The sequence below is a fragment of the Acyrthosiphon pisum genome, chromosome A1 (assembly GCF_005508785.2).
Source record: "Acyrthosiphon pisum isolate AL4f chromosome A1, pea_aphid_22Mar2018_4r6ur, whole genome shotgun sequence".
NCBI lineage: Eukaryota > Metazoa > Arthropoda > Insecta > Hemiptera > Aphididae > Acyrthosiphon > Acyrthosiphon pisum.
Genome location: NC_042494.1, coordinates 101,068,547 through 101,086,890, shown reverse-complemented (window position 1 = coordinate 101,086,890; position 18,344 = coordinate 101,068,547). Strand labels below are relative to the sequence as shown.

Sequence of the window (18,344 nt, the reverse complement as noted above, 5' to 3'; positions counted from 1 at the left end):
TATAGGTCACTGCATGACTAATTAGGTCTATTTAGTCATGGGTCAATAGATTATGTTTCTGTTTTCTATATAATAGATTGTATTAAATTTGAATTCATTGATTTGTATACAAAAAACGATTCTGATCGGAGACGGTTTGTCAGTCTAGATATTTTATTTTGTTATTATTTATTATCAAGGCTGCATTAACGAGTTAAAAAGTTAAAGTTAAGTTAAAAAGTTAATTTTATTTTAACTTAACTAGATACTTTTGGCTTTTCATTAACTTAACTGTTAACTTACTAAATTTCTTTTTTAATTGACATGAAATTAACGAATTAATTTTTCATTTTAAGAAGAAAGTTAAGTTAATTTATTTTGTTTTTAATTTTATTATATTTCATTATTTCAGCCCATTTTGTTTTCATGTCAAAAAAAATGTATCGTAGGTAAATTATTTAAACTTTAAAGTTAAAAATGTAAATCATTCGAATCTAACTTATATGGAAATATACTGTATAAAGTATAAGCACTATAGCCTATAATTTAGTTTTGGGTTGGAAAAAAATTAAGTACCTACGCTAGCGTTATATAAACAAATTAACTTTTTTTCAACTTAATAAAAAGTTAACAAAAAGCGTGTATTAACTTTTAACTTCACTAAGTTAACCTATGCTTAAATGTACTATTAACTTTTAGCTTTTATTATTGGTGCATATTAACTTAACTTACCTGAGTTAAAAAAATCATTAACTTGCCGAGCCTTGTTTATTATAGCCTATATTATAACAGTACCTAAGTTGAATTAATATTTTTAAATTCGTCACAATTTTTTATTCGTTTCTATGGTGATAATTGATAAGCAAAGCGTTAGAAATTAAAATCCCGTTTTTAGCGGTTTTCGTAATTTGTCAGTGGTTTTTCCTGTGGCATTAAATAACCACCTATTGAGAAATTGAAAAATGACCTCTCTAAAGTATCATCTTGATCTAATTTGCTAAAAGATAAGAATATAAGATACTATATGTTGAAATCGAAGCACTCCTTCTTGTATACAGGATAAAAAAAAAAACCATTGTAAAACCACTAGCTCCACTCACTCCGCTCAGAATCTAAAAGTTTTGGCATAAGTCTAGTTTAGAAACTTATGTATTTCAACGAGTTTAAAATGATGGTGTAAAAATAAATTTTCGAAAATGATTATTTTGAAGTTATGGCCTTCCAAAGTTTGCGATTTTAGGTTTAATACGCATGCGCGCAACACTATCCAGACAGCAATTTTTTGTTTAATAATATTATTATAACATTATAATAACGAATATTAGTATAACGTTATTATAATAATATAATACTATTATAATATTATCATTACAAAATGCTTAAGTATTATATACTTAATGTCGCGCGGAGAACCTTGAGTTTGGCGACCGGAGCCGGTAAAATACGTAGGTTTCCGAAAAAAAAAAATTGAAAAATTCGCATGGGCGCTAAACAACTAGACTTGTTTATATTTCCTAACTCGTGAGGAGATTCTATCAGATCTATTCTTTGTTCTATAGTAGTGTATTTGACACAAATGTCCTGTTTAGTATTTACTATTCAGTAATCAGTATTTCAGTATTTACTATTCAGTCCATACTCCATTTGGCGCATTGTTTGTTTTTTCTCTCTTAAGACAAAACGCGGTTACGTAGACTCGCAGTCTGGGCAGAACTTGCTCAATTTGGGTTCTAAAGTTTTAAAAATACCTATTTATAAATGAAAAGATGATAATATTTCGTAAAGCAAGACGGTGCGTTTTTTCATTATTTCTGAATATAACTTAATAATATTATATTGGGTATTTTGTTACTTGCTACTATTTGGCTACTATAAAAATTATAACTATGAAAAATATGAAAAAACATTTTTTTTATTTTGTTTTGAGATGACAGCAAATAATGTAATACAATATTTCAAAAGACTTGAAAGTTTCGAAATAACGAGTAGGTATACACTTAAGTGGATCACCATATCAGTAGGTACCTATACTATATTAATATAATAGTATATTTAACTGTATAATATGTAATATGTACGTATTTACTATATATATTTATATATATTGTCTTATTAATTATTTATTATGAATTATGAATTAGATATTCAAAACTTTGAGATTTATTCAAAATTTCAAACACGCTTGAGAGTTGAGAGCTGTGGTCTGTGAATCAATTATCAATAATCAATATGATTTAGGGCCTCGGGGGACTTTGGTAACCATATATGAATTGAGAATTGTTAAGGAGTTGAGAGTTGATTTGATGATTCAACTCATTTAAGTGAGTTGAGTTGTATGAGTTGAAACTCCCACCACTAGTGGGTGAGAACTGAGAACTGAGAGAGAGAAAACAAACGGTGCGCTGACATATTCATTTCTGTTTATGTAGTTTATCATCAAAATACTATGTCGTATTCGTACGATAATTACGGGTACTAATACTGACAACACTGGTGATAATCCTCGTTTTTAACCTCAACGCGCATGCGTCAGATACCTGAACCTGTTTTGTTTGTCGGCGTTTCAATTTTCAGCAGGTGAATCAGTTCACTTGTTTTCGTTCGTTCCGTTCCTGGTGGTTGTGTCTTGAGTGGATGTTAGTGCGTTCCGGTAGTCGTCCGTTGCTCAGTGCTCTACAAAATAGTGTTTAATTAAAATTATTAAATACGTGTGATTTTTAAGTAATTAAATTGAACCTTTTAAATATTTTTCGTTGCTGTGAAGAATACAAAGTATATTGTTATATTTCAGAATTACATCAATATACCTATGTCAGAAGTTGTCTAGCAATTAATTTTAGTGAGTATCTACCCTATTTAATTTGATAAATATATCTATGTTTATTATTTTGTAAGTCATTAAACAATTTTAATTAAGATAATGTAATTTATGTTTTCATTACAAATCAGTTCAACTCTCAACAATAAAATTGTATAACTTCCTGGTTACATTTCGTTTACCTGTATAGGTGTTAAAGTAATGCATTTAATAGTAACTTTTTATTTAAAATCTATCTAGTTTGAATTATTGTAATTATTTATACTGTGGTCTACAGTGCTTGGAAAGTTCCTTTACTAAAGAATTAGTTAGCGTTCACAATAATTTTGTTAAAAAGGAACTAAATCTGTTCTCGCTCCTAAATAAAGATCATTTTTTGTCCCTCTATAATTTTAAAACTTTTTTAATATAATTTGTGGTAAGTAATACATTATTTAATTAGGTACCTAGATAGTTGTATTGTTTTTAAAATGTTAAAATTGTTTATTTCATACAAGTCATATAACACTGTCTTGACTGACTTCACATTTTATTAACATTGTCAATATTATCGTATATTGTATATAGAATTAATTATATTGCCCATTATAATATGTAATACATTTTTAAAAAAAATTATAAAAACCTTGGCCATAACATTATTTAAATTCCCTATATTTAACAATAAATTAACGAAAAAAAGAACAAATAAAATTGTTCATGTTCCTCTAAAAAATGAAAGAAATTCAAATATGTTCTTTGCACAAAACCAGAACTACATCCCCGTTGAGCTCCTGAAAATTGAATTAAATCATGGAAAGATTTCATTTGAATGTGTTTCTTTCAAGCACTAGCTGCTTACAAAATTTACCTCGAAATTTACTTAACTACTTAACCATATTTTAACCTATTGGTAGAAAATGTATCTAAATTTTCCAATTTTAACTGCCTATAGTTTTTAACTATCAAACCTGGATAACTTGTTCAAACAAAGTACAAACAAACAAATTATTTTGAATATGATATGACGTGATATGATATAGAGGTATACAATCAATACTTTTTTAGACTTATATGATACCTATAGTTTAATTTTAATTCTAACTTAAGTGTTGATTATTTCTTGTGAATGTTAACTTAATCATAGTAATTAGTACCGAGGTAGTATTAATAAAATAGCCTGTTAATTAATAATTAATAGTACTAACTTAAAAAGATATTATAAACCATATACCTAACCAGCACCTATAATCTATATTAATTATTATATAGCTAATACAGTTAATTTATTATATACACATTTTATCTGTAGGTTCTACTTAAAATATAATTGTAAAATTAATATTCGGAATACATTATAGATTATTTAATAACTTGTATATTTCTTAGTAAGCTCCATATTATTCAAGATCTGATTGTACAGAAATTTGTTTAATATTCATAAATTAATAATAGTACCTACATACTTACAACTCAAATCTAAAAATGTATGTTGTACATTTCTGCATTTATTTAACAAATGTAGTGTATGTTTGTTTAATGATTCTATAGATCATATTATTATATTAATGCATATTTTATTATTAGATTAACAAAAATAAAATTTCAATTACCTTTAAAAGAAGTCTTTTTTAAAAATAAAGAGCCTTCAAAGTTCAAACACTCATGGTCATTGGTCATCTATATCTTTTATGTTGTTACTTTATAATCAATAATGATTTAATACTAGCTGTCAGCCTGGAATTGCCCATGCCAAACATTTGTTTTTTTATAATAATATTATATATTATATTTATTTGTAAAAAAAATATTTATGCCATATTTTTACTAATTAGGTATATAAATTAGTATCTAATATAATATGTAACCAATGGCAACCATTTATATATAAATAAAAATTGTAAATTCTACTATTACTATATTATAATATCCAACAATCTATGAAAAAACATTTATAGAAAAATCCAATTAAAAAAATGACTAACTTTTTCCCAAAATTTTCCAAAATTTTCCAATATTTCTTTCTTTATAAACTTCATTTGGACTACCACGAACATTTTTTTTTTTTTAAATGAGCAAAATCGGTCAAGCCTGTCTCAAGTGATACAGGAACCAACAGACAGCATTTTATTTTTATTATATATATTTAAAGTTAAGTAAACTAAAAAATAAAATATTTAGTTTTAATAATAATAAAAAATATAGTGCATATTTTTGTACATTTTTTTATTTTTTTTATGGGTATGCACTTTTGAAGTTTATTTCCATATAAATGCATGTTTGTTAAAAAAATAATTGTATATTCCTGAAAATTTAAGATTTTTTTTTAGATTTTTGTTTTTTAGCACAGAAAGTTGCATGCTGTTGCATAACTTATTAGTAATAATATAATCTAAATGCTTTATTTTTGAGTCATAAGCTAAAATTATAATTATGCAGTGGGTATTCAATAATCAATACAATTTAATATTTTAATATATTTGTTGATACGAAATTGGTTTATGAAGATTTGAGTTGAATGCATTATTATGTACAATTTTCCTATGATTTCCTATCACCAGCAGATGAAATTCTTGATATTACTTTCAAATAGGTTCTACTAATGTTATGAATTATTCTCACATCTAATTTGCCATTATTTTTCCTAGAAATCATGTGGAAAGAGTTATATTTATTATTTTTGAATTTATTTTAGAAATCTAAATTATATGTTCTAATTATAACAGTCAATTTAAGTCAAGATTTTAGTAGGTACATGGATACTATGTGCTTACGATTTTAAGTAAGACCACCTACTAGTGTTTTCTCATGTTAAACTCGTGTTAAACACTAAGTTTTATATTATAATGAGGTTTTTCCCAAAACTCTGTTTGGATCGTTTAATCAAATAAAAACAGGTTCAAATAATTTTGGAATCTATTGGGAAATCAAACACAAAATATGCACTTTACATAATTAATTCTCGAGTTAATTCTTCAAATGTCCCAAATCTGTAGAAAACTGATTGAAAAAAAAAAGCATTCTTGTTTGAAAAAAAAAATATTTATCATAATTCATTCTTGAGAAGAACAAAACCTGTTGAAAATAGTTTTTAGAATATATTTATACATTGATTTTTAATATTAATACAATACTATAATGGAGTGATCCAAGTAAGATGACTGAGTAAAGTATCCAACACCCACTACCCAGACTATGTAGTGTGTATCCTGTTTTTAATTTTGTATACCTTTTTAATATTAATACCCACAAGGTTTTTTTATACATTTTTAAATATTTAATAAGGATCTATAATAGTTTTAATCTCGGTTTTAATGAAATGTTTGAAATTATACCTACTCGAAAAACATAACTCCAAACCTAATAATAATTTTAAAATAGTTTGTTCTTATCACTGGATATTACAGAAATATTATTACAATCCGTTTATAAAATAATAAAACTTACGGATTTCGTACAGAAATATAGTTTATATCCAAATAAAACTGCCTTTTTAATTTTTTAATGTAGGTATACTAGGTAGGAATTCTTAGATCATTGGGTATAAATTATAATATTACAGAGTTTTGAGAGGTACATAATATAAATAGGGTAAACACCATAATTAGGCACTAATCAAATTTAATCAATTATCATTATTATAGATTTCATTATTTTTAGGAATAATAAACATTATTTTGTCAACATTAGTTTGATTCATATAAATTATCAGATCCTGTTTCCTTGATAGTTTATACCGTTAACGACTTTTATTTCATATTATTATTGAATTATTTCGTGTAGCTTTAATCATACGCATTTAATAGTGTTGTTATAGTTACAAAACCGATTTTATGATCATGTTAATTATGTACCTCGAGGTATTAAGTATTTCTATGCTATATAATCAGTGATTTTTTTTTAAATTACAAAATGAATCATGCTATCAAAAAATGTGTTTTTCCATCCTTATATGTTGTGTGGGAACGGCTATTGTGTTATATTATTATTAAAATATTGGGTCCATTGTTGTGTGCCTAGCAGCCACAATAAGCATTAAAACATCAGACAGCTGTGGTTAATCATGATTCACAGACCTGTCTCTTATATCTCCCATCATATCTTCGCTTGTTCATCCTGTATAGTGTATACGTCTTACGTGTTCAGACAATTTGAGACAAAAAAAATTGACACATTTCATAGTAATGCTTATTATATTTCATAATTAATATCCATGTTTTTAAAGGAAAATACATTTCTTTAATTGGCTTATAGTGATGTTTTTATAATCTTTAATTATATTTTACATAATATTGTGTAGTACCTATACAAAATTAAAAATGATACTGCATGACTATAATATGCATGTAAAAATGTGTAAAACAAACCGTATGCAATAGTGGATTATTACTTGGTAGTTGGTACATTATATTATTTATTACAGTATTATACTACCTATTGGGTTTTTATAATATTATGCTAGCATTATAATATACAATTATAACTTTTAAAAATATACTAGGTATTATTTAAACATTTTAAACGTTGTGTTATGTAGTTAAAATTGAAATACTACGAACGCAATCGTAGGTAACACCGTCCGTTTTATGTGGGCGAACAGATTTATGTGCGTGTGTCTCAGACATAATGCATAGTGAACCCACTATTTTATTGTTCTTTGTATCATCACGAACTACATTGGTATTAAACGGAAAGAGTAATACGAAAATAAATCTGTATTGAGATAATATTTGTGTAGTTAAAAGGACATGTTAGATGACAGGTAAGCGGTACGGAAGGCTCAAACATTCGAGTATCGTTCATTGTTGATCCAAAATACGTTTTCACGTAACAAAGAATAAATAAAATGAAAAAAAAACGTACCTACAAATCGTTATTGTGTCCCTATGCATTTTAAGCCACATAAATTCCGACATTTCAACAATATTTTGCTTTTGACCCACTAAACTATGTAATGTATTTGAAAAAATATAAAACGGCACACAATAGCGTTATACTCAACGAGCCTATAGTTGTTTTGTACCCTTATGTGTAAATTACATGGTGATTGTGTCTGGTTTGTCGGATGTTATACTTGTTTCTCACAAGGTACAATCGTACAGGCCCTTGGGTTATACGCCTACTGCTTTTAATAGCACCGTATAATCACATTTCGGTGCAAAATGTTACTTATTATGTTATCGGCTAATCACTTTTTTCTCTCCCTTGTTCAGCTATATTTTTCTCCGTAACAAACAACGATAATATTATGTTGAGTTCCAAAGAAATAAAACCTATTCAATTCGAAATTATCAAAGGGTTTGTTAGAAGAAGAATAACAAACATAAACGATAAGTTATTTTTTTTTTCAACACTGCTACGCCGCGTTTGTTGGATACTATTAACGACTGACTTGTTCGGGTCCATAGAATTGTTATTTATAAAACTGTAATGTAACTATATGTGCACAATATTTAATTCTATCTTTGTCGAAAAATGCTCGTCATGTATTTCTAAATCTCTGTAAAAATGTAGATAAATGAAAACTCAACATAATTAAAAAAAATTCTTGGGCCCGACCCGTTTTTGTTTCGATTAAAATATATTTGTAAACTAAAAACTCGTTTTGTGTTTCATCAATGAGTGAAAAAATCATTCTTAAATCAAGAAACATCAAGTAGTGAAACAGTGATGAGTGATATCAATCGTAACGAGTTGGGTACTTGGGTATCTGAGACGTGATGTACAGAATATCCCATATATTAGCTAGTAGGTAGGTACTTATTAGTACTTTACCGAAACGTTAAGAAACACCTTAACGTGTGTGTAATAATCTATGAAACATCAAAAATAAATCATATTCTGCCTGTAATTGTAACCCATCAGACTTGATTGATCGTTGTTTCTTGCTTATAGGATCATATTTCGACTGCTCCTTTTTACCGTATTCAAAGTGTATAATTTGCCGGCTGAGTTTATGTACAAAAAAAAAAAAAAACATATACACGTCTATAAGTATACTGTACGATTATATTATAACCGGTTCGAAAATATTTTATAGAGGCATCGAATTTGTATAACAAGCATCAGAAAATTCGCATGGACATCATACACGAGGAAAAGAAAAACATTTTTCGTTAGCTATATTACTATCGAAAGAGGGACTGGTTTCCTTTTAAGTATACCGATTGTATGTTTTTTTAAAACAATTAAAGCGGAATTTTTTGTGCTTTACTCGTTCCTATTTTGTCATTGAAGCAACTGCTTATTGTTATATCATTAACTAGAGCTTCGGATACCATTGTAATTAGTATTTGTTGGACTTGTCAATGATTACCAACTAATTTATTTGCTGTTTTTTTTATTTTTACGTCAAATGTATTGAAATAATAATACATCGCTGTACACACAATTATTATCTTAAGCAATTTTTAATTTAATATTTTATTTAACAACTAGTAACCACGCATCTAAAACATTCGTATAACTGTATAAGTTCTTGATATTATTTATTTTTATTTTTAATTAAACCTCATCTAATTATTCACTAGTACAGCATTATGATGAATTTTATTATTTCGTTTTTTTTTCTATAAAATATATACATCTCGTGAAACGTATACAACGCGCAACAGATAGCGTTGTGCGCCGTACCCGCCGCGAATGAAGTTTCGAAAATATTAATTTCTTTTAGGTACTATTACAGTTAAACAATCGTTATTCGTTAATAAATGTAAAATGCGCTTCGAAAAATTTTGTATTTGCATTTATTTACTTTTATTAATAGGTATTATTGATATTCTATCCATAGAAAATACTTCTTCAAACAATGCAGGTTTTGAAGGAATAATAAATACAATAAACAAACCTACTAGCAGCATCTACAACAGTAGTAGTAGTAGTAGTAGTAGCAGCAGGTCCGGGTTGGGGAAGATTCAGCATTCCAGGTCGGTTGTTGTATCTTGTGGATGGTTTTGTTCCACACCAGTTCAGGTGCGTTCATCCAAAGACAAAACATACACACTGCATTCTCTTATAATATTGGATCTTCTGAACTAATACATTACTCTTGTATAGGTTATTTTAATTTTAATTCATTCATTTGGTTGAATATTCTTGACTAAATAATTATTTCAGAAATACCTTAACATGGAATTCGTTTTAAAACGTTCTATTTGACTTAACATTCTGCAGTATGTCGTTGAATGTATATCTGGTTAGTTATCTGGTTTCCTTGTAATAACGCACCCTAAAACTGCATTGAATTGTACATAATAATATGAGCGTCAGTGTTTCGCGTGCTTGGTGCATCTGCCTATGCGTCCAGTGAAAAACAACTATTAACGATTCTTAGTTTTTAAGATAAAAATATTCCCAACTATTATGTATGATTAACTAATAGGTACCTATTGGTATTGTATTACTTATTGTGAAGTTTGATTTAAAATAGACGTAGGTGAAATACACAGGATTAGTTATCCAAAATGCAATTTATTTTTTAATGGCTTATTTTTTTATACGTAGGAATGTATAATATATATATACATTATACATTTATACATATATAGTAGGTATATGTATGTATAATCATTCCGTCCAGACGGCATAATATGCAAACCAACACGTATTTTTACGTCCGCTTCATCTTGCATGTCCTTGTTTCCACTCGTGCACATTTTACTAACCAAACCAGACACATAAATATCGTCTTAGAATATTATTATTCTGACTTAACGTATTTCTATACATGTTTTTATCAGTTACAAACACCGTGTTTATATTGAATGTTTACAAAGTTATGGATGCTTGAACATTGCTCATATCATATATATAAATTATACACCTATGTATGTAATATTTATAATACAAACACAGATACAAATATGAACATGTTGACATTGCATTAAATTATTATTATTATTATTCCTGGATCTGTAATCTGTATACAATATTACATTACACTATTTAGTAAAAACCTTTATACTGGCATATTTACAAAGTGTCAATAGTCAATAATCGGGTATAATACAGTATATATTATATTGTTAATTAACACATTAAAGTATGAGTAATTGTCGTTGTGAATATTGAATAAATTAAAATCCATCCTAACCTTTATATTATAATAATATAATAGATATTGTGTGAGCCATAGTAAATATTTATGAAGATTTTATGTCTATTAGTTATTATAGTTTGAATATGTCTTTAAAATTAAATTTTGTAATCGTGTAAAAAGAATTAATATAATTATGAGCCAAAATGTATTGTTAAAAAATTTAATGTTTTAGTTTCATTTTAAAACAAATACTCTCATACCTACCTATTTTATAATACTTATATATACATATTTTTTATTTATAATAACGTCATATTTTGATAATTCATTTTGGGTTATATAACGTTATCTATATTTCCTTTTTGTGAAACATATGTGTTTTTGCATTTTTCGTTTAAATTTGAAACGCATGCCCTTTAATAATAATTAATGTCTATCGATTTGGTGGGCTCTATGGGGCTGACCTAAACTTGTGTAGTCGCAGACAGAATTACTCTTGTTGATCAAAGGAAATGTGCCACTTTACAATTTCCAATAAATAAAATAATTTTACCTATAGTGTGTGTGTGTGTGAATTTGAAAAATAATTTTGAACGAAATATCAACATTTCATCTACCAAATTAATAAATGTCGCTAATGTTTACTTAATTTTAAAAACAACTATATTAAATCAGTGCAATTAAATTACTTTGATTAGCCATAACTCATAAGGTACCTCATACTTGTAATATTTATTAAATGTATTAATTATACCATTTATCATTACTAATTTGTAAATCGGAGTATATAATTCGTATTTTAATTATTAAGGTGAATAAGGTCACTGAACTAATATAAGCCAGTGTATATACCTATGTATACAATTTAAAAAAACACATTTAATTATTTTGGAAGAACTAAAATGTAGTGATTTAAGTTTAGAAACACCCTGCAATTTATCTGCAATGTATAAAAGTATTTTAACTAAAGGTGAATATTATAGCTATAAAAGAAGCTGTTAGGTATTTGTTTTTATTTCACGCTAACATATACCCAAGCGTTGCCCGTGACAAATTAAATAATGCCAGTGGATGTACCTAGTACCTACTCTGTCTTAAACTCCGTTAAATATAAGCTATTACACGTATTTTTAACAGTCATTTGGGTTTAAATATATAAATACAATTATTTCTAAAAACTTTATTTATTTTTTATGGTACCTTACAATATTGCAAACAAGATTAAACACGAAAAAATGATAAGGATAAAAATATAATTTTTCGAAAACAATAATACTTTTTGAAATAATTAGTGGTTCATGATAAAAGAATATTACCGTATACCTATATATGAAACTGACCTTTCTATAAATGTTTTAATAAATCTTAAAGCGGAACTCATGTGGTACAAACATATGAAAAAATAATGATATCTACAATAAAATTAATTTTACAATTACACGCAACTTTACCTGTAACTTCAAAAATGTCAGAACACTCAGAACGTACATTGTTCACTCTAAAAATAATACTTATCTATTCGATCAAAAATGACTGAAGACTGAAAAGACTATGCATTTAATAAATATTCACAAAACAGAAAACATCTTAATACTAAAAAGTAAAATTCATTCGTTTTTTTTTTTTGTAAATTTCCTTCATCTGCAGATATGCGATTGGGCAAAATAATTATCAAGCGTGTAGTAGGTATACGATGAAAAAGATTATGAGAAAATGATTTGTCAGCTTATATTTTTAAAGATAATATGTTATAATATACAAATATGTATTTATATTCCTTTAAGTAATTTATTTTTCAATTAATACTACGGTAGTTTGGACTAAATTCTTGGGAAAAAACTTACCTATTATATAATATAGTATAGGTTCATGGTATAAATAGTTTAAAATTAATCTAAATATTTTGAATATATGTTTAGACATATACTAAGTAAATACATAGGCACTTTTTGTAGAAGAGCTCAGTTCAAGTCTCTACTCTAAATATATTTTTTTCTTACTACAAAATAATAAAAACGTTATTTTTCATTTATATCTACATAATTCAATTTTGTCAAAATGGCTATAAAAAAATGTTCATTTATATTTTACATTTTTAGATTTTTGCAAATAACTTCGTAATGAAAAAAACTTTAAAAAGTCGAAAATGTCAGTGACTAAATATGTATTATATACCAAAGGGTTTACAAATATGTCCAGCTTTCACCAATTTTTTATTTTGTTTTTCTCAATAAATTACCTACTTTGTAAAGTACTGGGAACATTTTTTGTTTTTCCTTCCTAAATCTCTATTTAATTAGATCTAATTTGCTACCAGGAACCATACTTTTTACTACTCCTAATTTCTCAAGTTAATGTTAGACACAAAAAAAAATTCACGCATTATGTAAACCAATATACATTCTTCGCTCCGCTCAAAATCTAAAATTAAAATTATTTATTATTTTATTATTATAACTAAATATGAATAGTAATTTGTTTACTATTGAGTAGTATAGAGTACTTATTTTATATTGGTCATGCCACCTCCTCCCGCCACCATTCAAAGTTCTGGCTACACCAACACCACTGCCTACATCAGTGGTCGGCAACATTTTTACCTACACGGGCCATAATTTGTTTCAGTTTTTTATGGAGGGCCGCATACAAAATTAAAATATTAAAAAATATAATTTAACATATAATACTAATATATTTACAGATAGCAACAAACATATTATGAGTTTAACATTGCGGTTGTCCTTATTAATTAATTTTTAATTAAATACATTGGTAGAGAAAATTTAAAAGTTTAAAAATAATTATTAATTAATTCTTGAATGCATTTTAGTAAACAAATATTAAGTTACTAGTGTGATTTTTGAGGTTGAATTTTTCCCGCCAATTCGTCTATATCCGCTTTTATATTGGATGTTGATATCCTTGCATTCAAGTGTTCATGTCATGTCATGTCATGTCATGTCAATCGTGAACAATATTTATTTTTCGAAATTTAAGTATTGAGAATGTCTGCTCACAAATATATGTGCTACCGAAAGCAGTAATCATTTTTTTAGCAAAACTTTTAATGCCTTTAAAATCTATTTCAGAAAGACTTGAATAAAATATTTTTAGGTCATTACTCATTACTTTCTTTAAAAACATTTTTAAGAATATCGTTGTTTTGCAATTCTATGACTTCCATCTGTAAATTAGATTCAATATCGTCAATGTCGACAGAAAAAGGGTTTTGAAACAATTTGATTTTATTCTCTTGTACGTAAAAATCAGAAAATCAGAAATTTAAACTTCACGTTGGAATGTTTCGAAACGAACTGCACTTAGGCTATAACCTGATACGTATTTGTCGTAATCGACGATATATACATTATGTCATTATATACGATTAGATTACGGTCTCGATCATAGCTTATCTCATTGTTATACAATAGTCATGATTAAATATTATTTATATATTTTATAACAATTTAAGCTACAAAATTAAAATTTTAAACACCATGAATTTGGAGGGCTGCATCAAAAAGTTCCGAGGGCCGCATGCGGGCCGCGGGTTGCCGGTGCCTGGCCTACATAATAATTCATTGTTATTAGGAAAAAAATACGGACAGACCGGCTTCTGGGTGGCGCCAGAAGCATGTAAATTTAATACATAGTACCCCTATATAATTGTTCTTTTAATTCGCAATGATAAATCCATTGTTTGAAATTTGACACCTCTAGAAGCCCTTATTTCCTACCGGTTTTATAACGTATAGGGGTTTGTTATTTTTTCATAACTATAACAGTATAATATATCTCATAACTATAGTCACTACTGAAAAAAAAAATAAGTAGACGTATATTATAATAACCATAGGTATTAATTTCTGATGGAAAAATAATGTTTAGTTTACCTGCCTAATTGAAATTTGAACTATACTATCAAGATCAAATTAAATCTATATTATTTGTGTTTTAATTTTGTCTGTTAGTGATGATTTTCAGTTAGAAACTATATTTTATTTAACTATAACTTGTATTCGTTATGTTTTCTGTGTGTAAAGATACCTAACATTAAAAAGAAATCTATGAATACTCTCGATCTTAAAGGAAAGAAAAATGGATTTTTGTCTCATTAGTATTTGTAATAGCGTGCAAAAACACGTTTTAGTGTGCTGGATTTTATAATAAATTGCTGCCCGTTGTGATTTATTTAATCTACCAAATAAAACTACCAAAGCGAAGAACGCGACATTCCTGTTTCACGACCTTGATAAATACAGGTGCTTATAGCTTGTAATAAGGTAAAAAAATATATTATCAAATAATATACTTGACGAAAGCGTTCAATTTGCATTTAAAAATTGTAAAAGTCATACGGTATTTCTATAATTCAATTAAATTTTAACAATATTTTTTATACCATATTATGGCTTATGCTAATGTCTAAATTAATAACACACATAATGTGTTCAACAAATTAACATGGAAATGCAATATAAAACTACTATATTTACGGTGTATATCTTTTTCATCTTTCTCAGTTAAATAAAAATGTAATAAAACTGGTTTTAACATTTTTTGAGAAGTTAACAATTTTGGACACTAAAAACTTGCAATTTATTACCAGTCATTTTTAGATTTTTTAATCTATAAAGTATAACATTAACATACCATTCTATTATTTTTTTTAATTTAGTTTTTAATGATAAGTTAATTGAATAAATAACTATTCCGTAAATAACTTAATGTTAGTATCAACAAAAATAATTAAACCAGATAAAACAAATCTTAATATATTTCAATTAACGAGTACTTTATTTTGTTCCAGGAACAGTAATGAAGTAAACTACGCAAGTCAATAATCACAATGATCTATTGGGAGATTTTAATTCCAATTTTAATTATTTTAGAATTTTCAAGAAATACTTCAGGTATAATTATAATTCATTTTTATACAGTAAATGTTGTTTTGATATTTTTTTTTTTACACTTTTGTCAAGTACATTGCTTAGGTTATATTTATTGATCTATTCATAACTTTTTGTTTTTAGCAATTGGAATCTATTTTACACGGTCACCCGAATCATTGGTAGCACCACTTCATGATGAAGTAGTGTTTGACTGCACTCTTAATATCAATGTAGACAACATAAAATGGTTACACAACTCAAAGGATTTCATACATCCAGCTCCAGTACATACTAACAGTAATAGTAGACTTGTTGTCAAAGTAGAAAGTATTGCAGAAACTGGTGATTATCAATGTGTGGCTACCATTGGTGCATCTTCTTTGGCATCCACAGCAGCAACATTGAGCTTGGCTACGCTGAAGGAATTTGACAATCATTCATTATCATCAAGTGGTGATAAATTTAAAATTACTGCAGGGAATACAGTTGCTTTGAACTGTGGAAAACCTATTCAAAGTGATCCACCTGCTTTAATTCAGTATTATAAAAATGGTCAACCATTACTTAGGACTACTCCAGTATCTTCAGCTGGATCAGTACTGTTGAAAAATATCCAATCTGAACATACTGGTCACTATACTTGTTCAGCAACTAACAATATTTTATCCCAAGTAATAAATTTATCTATGTCTTTATACTTGGATGTTCGTTCAAGTCATGCAGCACTATCACCAAGGTTTATAAGTAAACCACCATCTTTATATGTTGCTCAAAAAAGTAAATATTTATTTTCAACAACAATTATTGATTAATTATATATGTACAAATGTACAATGTACATTCGATATATTTATTATATTAAATATATTATTTTATGTAACAATATAAAACATGCTGTGTATATTTTCTTATAAAGATTTTTGAAATTTCAAAAACCATTTTAATAATTTTAGATTCAAATGTCAGTATTGAATGTGCTCCATATGGTGAACCAGTGCCTACAGTTAAATGGCTTGGAGTTCATAAAAATATACTCATGCATGATAACAAAACCAATATTGAATCGGGTTTGTTAACTATACGTAATCTTAGTATTGAAGATTCTGGTGTATATGATTGTATTGCTGAAAATAGTCATGGAAAAATCACTCATTCTATAACACTTCAAGTTCAAGGTAAATATTGTTTAGTAACTTCATACTTCACAAATTCTAGTTATACATATTTTAGTGTATCAAATGTTTTTGTTTATATTCTAGAGATGCCTTATGTGAAAAATGGTCCCAGTGAGTCTGTGGTAATAAATGAAGGCAGTTCTGAGACATTAAAATGTGAAGCAATGGGAACACCACCTCCCAAAATTATTTGGTACCTTAATGGGAAACCGGTTAATGATTCAAATATACTTATTAAAGGTTAGTTATTAATGAGTAATGACTAATTAATTATAATATATTTTAATAAAATGATTAAAACATGGTTTAATTCAGGAAGCATTTTGACTTTAAACAACACTCACAAGTATCATGCCGGATTTATTCAATGTTTTGCATGTAATATCTTAGGATGCTCATATTGGGCTTCTATGATTCAAGTCAATCCAAAACAAATTACACAACTTACTTCTCAACAACATTATTATGAAGGTGATTTCAATAAGTCTATTATTAAAAGAATGTTCTGTTATTTTATTTTGTTTGCATAAATAGACTTAAGAATATTGAAAATTGTATACTGTGCAGTAATATAAACATTAAATAATTATAAGTTTGCTTAGGTATAGAAAACAGCATTTCCCATGCATGAAAATATTTTGTTCCTTACTTATTTTAGATTCTGAGCAGAACAAGGAATGTATTGATTTTTCAATGGTACATTATTTTTGTATTTTGTCTGTAAACACAAATCTTTTCAGAAAATTTGCTATAATCAACTTTTAGAGTAGTTAGTGGTAGAAAATTTGATCTAGTTAGTAGCACATTGGTGAGAGGGGGAGAGATTCAAAACGCTTAATACTTTCCTTAATTATTGGAAAAAAATAACATAAAACAGTAGACAATTTCGAACAGCACCAGTTTCAGATGAATTATTGTATTTTTGTAATTCAGAAAAAGAATAATAGTTGTAGACTTCTCATGTTCACTAATTACTTGTTTGTATTTTTTAGGTATGATATATTATTTTAATTTATAAACATCAAAAATGCATTATCACATTTTTTATATAAGTAGTTATTTAGTAGGTATTTATTTATATTGACATTATTTGACAAAATCCATTAAAATGAAAAATAACAAATATTTTCCTTTAATTCTGCTAACTATTCTGTTTTAATTAAAAAAATATTAAACCTAGACTTTAAACCATCCGCAATTATATATATAATGATTTCATACACACAATGATGTACACTTATATTTTAAGCTATTTATATCACAAACCTATTCTACGCCTATACGGTCCTTATTTAAATGAAATTTTTTAAGGCGCATGTGAACTTATTCAATGTAACTGAAAACACGTTCGTACGATACGCGTTCATGCAAAACTGGCCTTTGTCACTATATTTTGATACATCTATCATTGCTGTACAGGGACGGATTGGAATTTCGGACCAGCCCGGGAAAATACTTTTTAA

The 18,344-nt window shown here is 27.1% G+C and overlaps 1 protein-coding gene across 2 annotated transcripts in view; it reads left to right on the top strand.

Moving 5' to 3' along the window:
• Positions 1-2,524: 2,524 nt before the first annotated feature.
• The window catches only part of LOC100163890 (interference hedgehog), a 21,784-nt gene continuing 5,964 nt past the window's right edge, over positions 2,525-18,344 (top strand). Inside the window, exons 1-7 of one of the 2 annotated variants that reach the window (XM_029487912.1) lie at positions 2,525-2,700; positions 2,771-2,818; positions 15,625-15,727; positions 15,848-16,483; positions 16,660-16,881; positions 16,966-17,121; positions 17,197-17,352. In XM_029487912.1, the coding sequence (XP_029343772.1) occupies positions 15,664-15,727; positions 15,848-16,483; positions 16,660-16,881; positions 16,966-17,121; positions 17,197-17,352 (1,234 nt within the window). In that variant the 5' untranslated portion in view covers positions 2,525-2,700; positions 2,771-2,818; positions 15,625-15,663. Of the gene's footprint in view, positions 2,819-15,624; positions 15,728-15,847; positions 16,484-16,659; positions 16,882-16,965; positions 17,122-17,196; positions 17,353-18,344 lie in introns of both variants that reach the window. The other variant, XM_001952541.5, reaches the window with a different exon arrangement.